The sequence below is a fragment of the Heptranchias perlo genome, chromosome 32 (genome assembly GCF_035084215.1).
Source record: "Heptranchias perlo isolate sHepPer1 chromosome 32, sHepPer1.hap1, whole genome shotgun sequence".
Taxonomy (NCBI): domain Eukaryota; kingdom Metazoa; phylum Chordata; class Chondrichthyes; order Hexanchiformes; family Hexanchidae; genus Heptranchias; species Heptranchias perlo.
The window spans coordinates 16,365,603-16,377,662 of record NC_090356.1 but is presented as its reverse complement, the minus strand read 5'-3'; the positions used below and the strand labels follow the sequence as shown (position 1 = coordinate 16,377,662).

Below are 12,060 nucleotides of genomic sequence, written 5' to 3'. Positions count from 1 at the left end.
CCCACACCCCAGCTCCATCCCACACCCCAGCTCCATCCCACACCCCAGCTCCATCCCACACCCCAGCTCCATCCCACACCCCAGCTCCATCCCACACCCCAGCTCCATCCCACACCCCAGCTCCATCCCACACCCCAGCTCCATCCCACACCCCAGCTCCATCCCACACCCCAGCTCCATCCCACACCCCAGCTCCATCCCACACCCCAGCTCCATCCCACACCCCAGCTCCATCCCACACCCCAGCTCCATCCCACACCCCATCCCACATCCCACACCCCACCTCCATCCCACACCCCACCTCCATCCCACACCCCACCTCCATCCCACACCCCACCTCCATCCCACACCCCACCTCCATCCCACACCCCACCTCCATCCCACACCCCACCTCCATCCCACACCCCACCTCCATCCCACACCCCACCTCCATCCCACACCCCACCTCCATCCCACACCCCACCTCCATCCCACACCCCACCTCCATCCCACACCCCACCTCCATCCCACACCCCACCCTCCATCCCACACCCCACCTCCATCCCACACCCCACCCTCCATCCCACACCCCACCCCACACCCCACCCCACACCCCACCCCACCCCACACCCCACCCCACACCCCACCCCACACCCCACCCCACACCTCATCCCACACCCCTCCATCCCACACCTCATCCCACACCCCTCCATCCCACACCCCTCCATCCCACACCCCTCCATCCCACACCCCACACTCCATCCCACACCCCACCTCCATCCCACACCCCACCTCCATCCCACACCCACCCTCCATCCCACACCCCACCCTCCATCCCACACCCCACCTCCATCCCACACCCCACCTCCATCCCACACCCCACCCTCCATCCCACACCCCACCCTCCATCCCACACCCCACCCTCCATCCCACACCCCACCCTCCATCCCACACCCCACCTCCATCCCACACCCCACCTCCATCCCACACCCCACCTCCATCCCACACCCCACCTCCATCCCACACCCCACCTCCATCCCACACCCCACACCCCATCCCACACCCCACACTCCATCCCACACCCCTCCATCCCACACCCCACCCTCCATCCCACACCCCACACTCCATCCCACACCCCACCTCCATCCCACACCCCACACTCCATCCCACACCCCACCCTCCATCCCACACCCCACCCTCCATCCCACACCCCACCCTCCATCCCACACCCCACACTCCATCCCACACCCCACACTCCATCCCACACCCCACCTCCATCCCACACCCCACACTCCATCCCACACCCCACACTCCATCCCACACCCCACCTCCATCCCACACCCCACACCCCATCCCACACCCCACACCCCATCCCACACCCCACACTCCATCCCACACCCCTCCATCCCACACCCCACCTCCATCCCACACCCCACCTCCATCCCACACCCCACACCCCATCCCACACCCCACACTCCATCCCACACCCCTCCATCCCACACCCCACACTCCATCCCACATCCCACATCCCACACCCCACCTCCATCCCACACCCCACACTCCATCCCACACCCCACACTCCATCCCACACCCCTCCATCCCACACCCCACCTCCATCCCACATCCCACACCCCACACTCCATCCCACACCCCACCTCCATCCCACACCCCACACCCCATCCCACACCCCACACTCCATCCCACATCCCACACCCCACCTCCATCCCACACCCCACCTCCATCCCACACCCCACACTCCATCCCACACCCCACCTCCATCCCACACCCCACACTCCATCCCACACCCCACACTCCATCCCACACCCCACCTCCATCCCACACCCCACCTCCATCCCACATCCCACATCCCACACCCCACCTCCATCCCACACCCCACCTCCATCCCACACCCCACCTCCATCCCACACCCCACCTCCATCCCACATCCCACATCCCACACCCCACCTCCATCCCACACCCCACACTCCATCCCACACCCCACCTCCATCCCACACCCCACCTCCATCCCACACCCCACACTCCATCCCACACCCCACACTCCATCCCACACCCCACCTCCATCCCACATCCCACATCCCACACCCCACCTCCATCCCACACCCCACCTCCATCCCACACCCCACCTCCATCCCACACCCCACCTCCATCCCACACCCCACCTCCATCCCACACCCCACACTCCATCCCACACCCCACCTCCATCCCACATCCCACATCCCACATCCCACACTCCATCCCACACCCCACACTCCACCTCCATCTCAGGAGCCCTGAAAGCAGCTGAAGTGAAAAAGATGAAAAAACGAGCTGCCCACTCTGATCGTCAGCGGTTGGCCACTATGCAGATATAATTTATTTTATCTCGGTTCTACATTTAGAGCAAACACGTACCCAGCAAACTAGTCTGTCCTTTCAAAAGCATAACACTTTATTGAAACCAGTCCAGTATATAAAAGCATCTTTATCTGATTGGTCTGATGTTAATAGTGTTGATCAGTCGAATCTAGTGCAATTATTCTGTGTTCTAAACATCTGTCTAAAATTATATCAATTAATCGTTATTCAGAACCAAACTATAAAATATATTACACCTAACAACACGACAAAACATACCACCCAATCGCTTCTGTGGCACACAGTAAACTAAATTTTTGGTACATTTTATAAAATTTTTGGTACATTTTATAAACACTTCTATTCTCTGGCTCTTTTTGTCTTCCTACCTTCTTACCGTTTCCTAACTGAGTGATGACCGGGTAACCTTTCCCCCTGGCTACTGGGAGGTGTGTGAGGTAACCCGTCTGATCTACCCTGTCACTTTGTGAAGCAGTACTTGGCCTCTGCTCATCTTCCTTGAAAACCTGGTTATGATTGGAAGCTGCAGTGTGGGATCCTGGAGGGGTCCAAACCCTGTGTTGCACCACCTGTGTCACAAAGCACTGGTTCACCAGTCCAATGTGTCAGATTGATCTTTTTTTGTTCATTTGTGACTGGTTTGATTCTGTTTGATTTTGGTAAAACCTAAAATGTTACATTTCCAAAGTCCAGTTGCCATGTTCAACTAAAAATTACAATAAAATTTGCTTGGAAAAAGAATCCCAAATATCCTAACTTCTTGGTACAGACCTGCTGGAATAATATTTCTGTTGCAGTAAAATTAGTATCTGTTTAAAGTGAGAATGTGAATGAGCCTGTCAAGTTCTTTTGTGCATTAGGAGCAGTGATATTATTCTCTTACACCAATGGAAACCGATGCCTTCAACTGTAAAATACTTTAATCTCTATGTGAACACTGATTGCTTTTAAAAAGTACAATTAAAATAATCATTCATTCCAGTTCAGCGACTGAAAATAGTCTGAGGATCAAAATCCACTTTTTGCAACGCAGCTCCTGTGTGGATCGAACTTCAAGTCATTCTCTGGCTCCATGTCAATAATAAACTACTTTCAATCAGGACTGAATCGTCTGTGAGCGAACTTGAATTTGTGCTGTTATTTGCTCAATCATACTGTCAGCGAGTAAAACTCAATCGGCTCTCTCCTGATGAAATTTCTAAGAGAGTAACTTTTTACTGGCAATCAAGATTTTCCTGCAGGAGGATTGTTGGCTATCAATAAAACTGAAGTACACTGGAAAGGAACATTGCACTTCTGGGGATGACTGAAGGTAGCACTAGACTTTATAAATTGGCTGAACTTTTGTTTATCCTGGATGGAAAATTGGATGAACTTCAGACAGATTTAGATGAATGAGAATGCTGGTTGTGCTTTTTTAATCATAACTCTTTTGCATTGTATTAAGTGTTTCCACATGTTTATCTCAGCATTGGTAGCGTGTTACTGCTATTGGATTGTACTACAGTTACCAAAATGACTAACCAAGCATAGGGGCATATCTCAAGGTCACTTATTATAAATCAAAATGATTGCCCTAACCTTATTTAGTTCGTTGGTGAGGCCACATTTGGAATATTGTGTGCAATTTGGAACAGCCTGCATCAAAAGGACATCGATGCATCGGAGGTGATCTGAGGGAAGAGCAACCAGGAGGATTCAGTGATCTTGAGGTTTGCCAGAGGAAACAACTTCCCTCCAGGCAATCCTTATTTGAGTTTTGGTTGATCTGAATTTGAGTTACACCCTCTCATTGAAATTTAGAGACAGCAAAATTCAAATAGCATACCTGGGATGTGGACATCCATTTGTCTCCAGACTCCATTCTGCTCCAATTGTGACATGTCCCTCATGGATTGAGCTGGGTTTTATTGGTGCTGGATGGCTAGTTGTGTTCTTTAATGGTGCAGTGCTCCCTGGATATGTTTGTTTCCTCAGGTGACTTGGTCAAGATCAGGAGAAGTAGAAATCAATTCAGACTTTGATTCAAGTTAGAGTTTCTAATTTGGAAGTTGAATACTCTCGCACTGTAGTTACAGGGATAACAACAAGATGAGAAAGAATTGTTCTATTTTCTGAAGCCGTTCACTAAAACCGCAAGGTCACATGAGGTGCAGCTGAGAAAATGCACTCTCAGCACCTCCTGACAGCACTTAAAATCTGTGCGAATTGTTATTCAGCCATTAGAAATCGTTCTAAATAAATGATGAACTTTTTGAAGTGCATTTTAAATGTGATTCGTGATTGCTCGGGAAAGGCTGGGCCTGTGACTGGTTTCTCCCTGGAGATGGTTAACTCTCAGTCTGTATAAATCAGTTGACCCGGGAGAGTGCAGCTCCAGGCATGACTGAGTGGTTTGATGATGTCTTCTCTCACTGCTGAACATTGCTTCTGATTGACGAGGAATGCTATAATGATATGTAATGTGCTGATTAAGTCATAACCAGATTCAGAACTACTGAATCTGAGCTCATTGAACTTCTGTGGCTTAACCTAATTACAGCTGTAGTGAAAATAATGATAGTCTTGCTAAGTTTAGGTAAATAAGCCCGCCCCTAACATCTGCCCTGATGAATAGACAGGAACCGTACGTGGTCAGTGCGGTTAATATCACAGTGAGAGCTTCAGCAGTGAAGTGTGTAACTGATTTCACTATTTCTAGAGACTTCTCCAGGGTATAAAGTTTTAGAGTTTCTACCTACGGCTCAATTTGAGCTTCAGTCAGACAGAGCAGGAAGATCTCAGCTTCCATTGCTGATCTCTGCTGAAGCAGCTGATCTCAGGTGTGATGCATTAGGTCTCGACACCCCTGTGTTTGGGAGGGGGGGAATATTCACTCCTGCTCACCACCCAGTGACTCACATTGCAAAGCGTGTACCTGTGAATGTTAGCTGAGGACAAGATCGGGCTTAGCTGTGTTTTTCCCCACAGCTCAATAATCTGCTGACGTTCCTAGCTGAAGAGTGGCCCCTTGGGTGAGGTAGAGGAGGAGAGCTTCAGCAGATGGATCCATAATCCACTCGGGAGTGAAAGGGGGAAACAAAGCAGCTACAAATGATGGGCTGGAGGTGCAACATCTGTGTGCACCTTCGAGCTACACCACCATATGGCTTTCTTCATTCCCAAAATTCTGTACCTCAACAGACCTTTCTGGGGAAATGCCAAGTTGAAATGACGTACGTGCCCCAGGACGGCAATGGTAACCCTGAGTTACTCTTGCTCACCTACTAGTGCAGGAATATTCAATCCATAATCTGTGCTGAGGTCAACAAATATAGGGACATTGCTGTTCTGTATGGTTCAGTTCTACACTGAGCAGCCACTGAATCATTACGAAAATTTACAACAGCATTATCTATAAAGTACTGAAACAATTTGTTTTCTGAAAGAGAAGACATGGGTGTGTGTACCATTATTTATATACATGGTGTGTGTGTGTGTATATAATTATTTATATACATGGGGTGTGTGTACAATTATTTATATACGTGGTGTGTGCGTACAATTAAATGAAAATGGCCTTTGGCGTTACACACTTAAAAGAACAAGCTTCTGGAAACAAAGTAGACATTTCAGTGTTTACAAACACTACATATTAAACCAGAGCTGTCCACTTAATTGGTAGCAGCAAACATTAATAGAACAATGGAGTAAGTTTGCTCCTTTTCCTTTCTATTGATATCTAAGAAATAAAGACTACAGCGCTTGAGTTCCGTGCTTTGTCTTTGCAAACAGCTGCATTTGTCTCTTGGCTCTCCTTGCTGTTTTGCTTGCATTTGCATGTCTCCGTGTGATATAATTAGAATTCTGTGGTTTTGCCATCACCAGATGGATGTTATATGCAGCTAGTCAAGATTTCAAGCCTGCAGTGCTTTATAATCAAATGGAGGGTTGTTTTAAATCCCAATTTGAAATGGCATTTCATTACAGTTTCATGTAAAAGGTAATGGTGCACTTTCTCAGAAAGCTGCTCTCATGAAATTCCGGATCAACTGAGCCTTGAAAAGCAGCTTTGGGTAAAGTAGAACTGAACTTAATGGTAACGTCTGCCCTGGAAAATGATGGCCATGCTGAGAATAATTAACTGTTTGCAAGAACTCATATCCTAACAATGGGCAATCTAATTGTTAGTTAGTGTGGCTCTTAAACAGCAGTCAAAAGTAATGTTGATTAGCGTCAATGTCCTTTTCATTTTTCCCCGATTTGCTTTGAATATTAATTCTATATACAAACTCTAAAAGCAATGGCTGAATTTGACATAAGTTCTTCCCCCAACGTTTTCCTCTCCTCACTCATGCTAGAGGACAGTTCTGAAGATGCCATTGGCATCCAGTACTTTGCCCAAATGGCTGTTCTTACATGTGTGAACCTAAATAGTGAATGTTGACAGGTTATTCAGCCATGGGGGAAATCACAGTTGCACTCACTCCAATGCCCAAAACATATACAGGTATGTTAGTATAGTGGTTATACTAGCAACCCAGAGACTGAGAGTTGAAACCCACCATCGAAAGTTGTGAAATTAAATTCAATAAATCTGGTAATTTTTGGGCTGATATTTTTTCTCCCCAGCCCTGGGTCACCAAAGTCAATTGTAACTCTCCTACTGCCTACGACCAATTAACTCAGCCCATACTTTGGGCCTTTCTGCTCTGTATTTCTCAGTGCATTTGCCAACTAAATGATTTTGGGGAGCTGGAAGTAAGGTTCCTTGTCATCAGTAGGAGATGTCATTCCATTGTGATCTCTACTTGGTGCCCACAATAATTTTATCATATTTACCTGTTGGACATTCCTTCCAGCAAGATCTCATCTGGACTAGCCAGTTAAGAAAAAAGGAATATTTGACTCCTCATGTGAGTGTTCTGAAGGACTCCTTGAATACTGGAATAGTGCAATGTCTATCAAAACCTTGACTGATTCTGAAGTGGATTTCCTTATTTCCTGCCTCTTCGGAGTGTTTTGATGGCTTTTATCTCAGGGTGATTGGGTGCAGCCATATGTTAAGATGCTGTTCTTTCACCTCTGTAACTTGGGTTCTAATTCAGCTCAAACAAATGACGATCAAGGCCCGAAATGAAACAACTCTGGGCAATCTCAAGCCACTTCATTGTGAGCTTGAAACCACCCCTAATTTCACAATAAATGGTCATTTAGTTTAGAGACATCACAGGATGGCTGGTGTAAGAAGGGTAAAGTTCACACCGATGCAGTAGGGGCACTGTTAAAGTTGACGCTAAAGCAGATTGCTGGGCCAGAGAAGCAAAGAGCTTCACTCTGATCAGCAAAGGTATCCATTCATCAGCACTTGTTTCTAACCTTAAAGTGAAAAATTCAATAGCATAATAAACATAAAAAGGGGAACAGTTTATGACATCAATTATTTTCTTGTGTAACAATGTTTAATGGCATTCAATGCTTTTAGTAACTGAATTTGAATCACAATGTTTTGCGATCTCCTTGATTAGCTGGTGAAGCTGTGCAGTGGGATGATCGAAGCAGGGAGAGCGTACACCACAGCCAACAAACACTTTGTCAACGGGATCCGTGACCTCTCTCAACAGTGCAAGAAAGATGAAATGATATCGGTAAGAAAGGAGTTTTTTTTTAAACTGGATTATTACCCAAATGTTGTTATGCTGCCTCCTTTAGCTCGGAAGATGGGATGGATGAGGCTGTAGGCTCCACCAGTGAGGAAGATGGGATGTTTGAGGCTGTAGGCTCCATCAGTGAGGAAGATGGGATGAATGAGGCCGCAGGCTCCATCAGTGAGGAAGATGGGATGGATAAGGCTGTAGGCTCCAGGCTCCATCAGTGAGGAAGATGGGATGGATAAGGCTGTAGGCTCCATCGGTGAGGAAGATGGGATGGATAAGGCTGTAGGCTCCATCAGTGAGGAAGATGGGATGAATGAGGCTGCAGGCTCCATCAGTGAGGAAGATGGAATGGATTAGGCTGTCGGCTCCATCGGTGAGGAAGATGGGATGGATAAGGCTGTAGGCTCCATCAGTGAGGAAGATGGGATGGATGAGGCTGTAGGCTCCATCAGTGAGGAAGATGAGATGGATGAGGCTGTAGGCTCCATTGGTGAGGAAGATGGGATGGATTAGGCTGTAGGCTCCAGGCTCCATCGGTGAGGAAGATGAGATGGATGAGGCTGTAGGCTCCATCAGTGAGGAAGATGGGATGGATGAGGCTCTAGGCATTTCCCTATTCACCATTATTATTATTATTATTATTATGGAGGAGGAGGCAGAGTGCATGAGGCACCATGGCAGGAGACGTCTGTTCTGAGCTTTTTATAATGCTTCCACCTCAGGTTCCCAGAGCCCGGCATTGGTCAGGGCCGCCTCTCAGGCCTTATGTTCGCTGCGGCCTACGCTAATTAATTTCCCAGAAAATGATGGCGTAATTTCGCGTTGGGCAGATCGGCACACGAACCAGCACGGCTTCTGTCCTAACTTGCCGATTAGGCCATTCCAACAAATTCCCGGCCCATGTATCTGAATAGTGTGCAGCAGAGCACGTGGCCTGAGCTGCAGATACTTTCAATGACTAGTGTTTTCATTAAAATGCTTTGTTTGCCCCACCCATGAACATCAGTTATGAACGCGTGACAAGTGATTTCAAGGCTGCAATGTGATCTGCCTTTCAGATGGCTGCAGTCAAGTGCTTGGGATTTGCTCCCACGGTTTCTGATATCATCAAACCCTCAGTATGATTCCTGCCTGTAACGGCTCCCATCTATTACTTATATAACATTAGTGGAGATGAGGAGAAATTGATGAGCGTAAAACATATTCCACTTTTGGTACAGTACAAATAATTAAGAGGAATTGGAAGTTGATTTTCTGAGTTAGGTTAAGGCTATTTTGAGAAAGGCTTTAGAAATAAATTTTAAAATTTGCGAAGCTTTCAATCTCTGAAATGCATGAAAGCGATGAAGTGACAGACTTTGTTCAAACATTTCTCATCATTTTTGCTGGCTGGTTGCACAGAGAGCTCAGCCAAAGATTATTGGGAAATGCTACCATAAGGAATGTGAATGGGAAGTGACATTAATGAAAATTGTAGTGTGCTGTCAGTTTCTGTCCAAAATGGTGTTTTTAGTAATGGTCGCGGTCATTTCCATATGGAAGTAACATCTTGAGCCCTTTGTTTGTTTCAGGAGTGCCTCCAGAAGTTTGGAGAAAGCTTACAGGAAATGATTAACTACCACATGGTAAGGTGTCAGCTTCTGTCATTTCACCATTGCTTTCGTTTGTAAATGTGGAAGATTAAGTTCAAAACAGCCAAAAAATTCTAGCGACGGAGCTCTATTGTGGAGTTGAGTGGTGATCCCATCTCACTTTGAGCGAGCTGGTTCGGGTGTTAGTAAAGAGTCATTCTGTTCCCCCATGTGGTAAAAACATGCTCAAATCTGCCACATAAATTTTTCCACGTGGCAATTTGAGCAGACTTTCTTCATCATTGCTGGAAAAAGCCACTCCATTCTGATCTCCATATGGTGCACATACAAAACATATAAAACACATTATCATGTGCATTCCAGTATATGTCTGCCATCGCAACATTCAGTGCAGCTGGCAAACAATTGTCAAGAGCTGAGATCATTGAGGAAATATGGGGAGCGTTCTTATAACAGGGATTAAACTAGTTCCCTCTTCAAACACTAAATCTGTCTCCCTGGAGGATAGAGACCAGCACGGTCTCATTTATGTCACTATTAGCGTCCCACTATTAGCGCCCTACCCAAACCTCAGGTTAGGCCAGTGACCTACCCCAGAAGGACTATAACTAAAACTAGGCATGACCCTAATGTCCACCTCACTTCAACAGAACACCCATGGACGTGACCAAATAAATTGCCTCAATCCTGAACAAAGCACTGCTCTCAGCATACGTACAGCCAGACCAGCATACCCAAAGTAGTGGGGTATTCAAATCATCCTTCCAAAAGCACTCCCTCAGTGCTGCAATGGGTGTCAGCCTAGATTATGTGCTTAAGCCCCAGTGTATGGCTTGAACCTATGACCTTCTGACTTCAAGGCTAGAATGCTACCACTGAGGCACGGCTGCGGGTAATATTCTGGCATGGGTGGAGGATTGGTTATCTAACAGGAAGCAGAGAGTTGGGATAAATGGTTCACTCTCGGACTGGCAACCAGTAGCCAGTGGTGTTCCGCAGGGGTCGGTGCTGGGTCCCCAACTCTTTACAATCTATATTAACGATTTGGAGGAGGGGACCGAGTGTAACATATCAAAGTTTGCAGATGATACAAAGATGGGAGGGAAAGTAGAGAGTGAGGAGGACATAAAAAACCTACAAGGAGATATAGACAGGCTGGGTGAGTGGGCGGAGATTTGGCAGATGCAATACAATATTGGAAAATGTGAGGTTATGCACTTTGGCAGGAAAAATCAGACAGCAAGTTATTATCTTAATGGCGAGAAACTGGAAAGTACTGCAGTACAAAGGGATCTGGGGGTCCTAGTGCAAGAAAATCAAAAAGTTAGTATGCAGGTGCAGCAGGTGATCAAGAAGGCCAACGGAATGTTGGCTTTTATTGCTAGGGGGATAGAATATAAAAACAGGGAGGTATTGGTGCAGTTATATAAGGTATTGGTGAGACCGCACCTGGAATACTGCATACAGTTTTGGTCTCCATACTTAAGAAAAGACATACTTGCTCTCGAGGCAGTACAAAGAAGGTTCGCTCGGTTAATCCCGGGGATGAGGGGGTGGACATATGAGGAGAGGTTGAGTAGATTGGGACTCTACTCATTGGAGTTCAGAAGAATGAGAGGCGATCTTATTGAAACATATAAGATTGTGAAGGGGCTTGATCGGGTGGATGCGGTAAGGATGTTCCCAAGGATGGGTGAAACTAGAACTAGGGGGCATAATCTTAGAATAAGGGGCTGCTCTTTCAAAACTGAGATGAGGAGAAACTTCTTCACTCAGAGGGTAGTAGGTCTGTGGAATTTGCTGCCCCAGGAAGCTGTGGAAGCTACATCGTTAAATAAATTTAAAACAGAAATAGACAGTTTCCTAGAAGTAAAGGGAATTAGGGGTTACGGGGAGCGGGCAGGAAATTGGACATGAATTTAGATTTGAGGTTAGGATCAGATCAGCCATGATCTTATTGAATGGCGGAGCAGGCTCGAGGGGCCGATTGGCCTACTCCTGCTCCTATTTCTTATGTTCTTATGTACTGAATTCAACTGTCAGTGCACTATGCCACAAGCACTTAGGCCATTCTGTTTGTCAAAGAACTAGTGGATCACCTGTGGGGTTGCTCACAATAAATTGGAGGATACAGTGTTTTATAAGAGCAGGAACAGCATACCATTTAATGCACAGTGTATTATTCTGCCACGAAGGTGGAGCTTTGTGTAAATGATGTATCCCTTTAAGGCCACAAGGTCTAATTGGTGTTAATAGGTACATTTTGAGGACAATTAAAGGGTGTTTCCATGTGGATTGGTCAGAGTTTGTAAGTTCCTGATTTCTCCAAGGTCAGAAAAATCAGCAGGAAATGACTGGTTGGTTTTCTTTTTTTTAATACTTTTTTAAGGGTTGCTTTTCATCTACAAACAAAGTGTTACGCCTGAAGTGTGGTGGATTCAAAACTTTACATGATGTAGATAGAGAGATAGTGTGAA

The 12,060-nt window shown here is 46.6% G+C and overlaps 1 protein-coding gene across 1 annotated transcript in view; it reads left to right on the top strand.

Annotated features, from left to right (window-relative positions):
- Positions 1-12,060, top strand: part of acap3a (ArfGAP with coiled-coil, ankyrin repeat and PH domains 3a) — a 305,216-nt gene that overhangs the window by 168,371 nt on the left and 124,785 nt on the right. The window contains exons 3-4 of the mRNA XM_067970479.1: positions 7,863-7,982; positions 9,563-9,616. Coding sequence (XP_067826580.1) covers positions 7,863-7,982; positions 9,563-9,616 — 174 coding nt within the window. The remainder of the gene's footprint in view (positions 1-7,862; positions 7,983-9,562; positions 9,617-12,060) is intronic.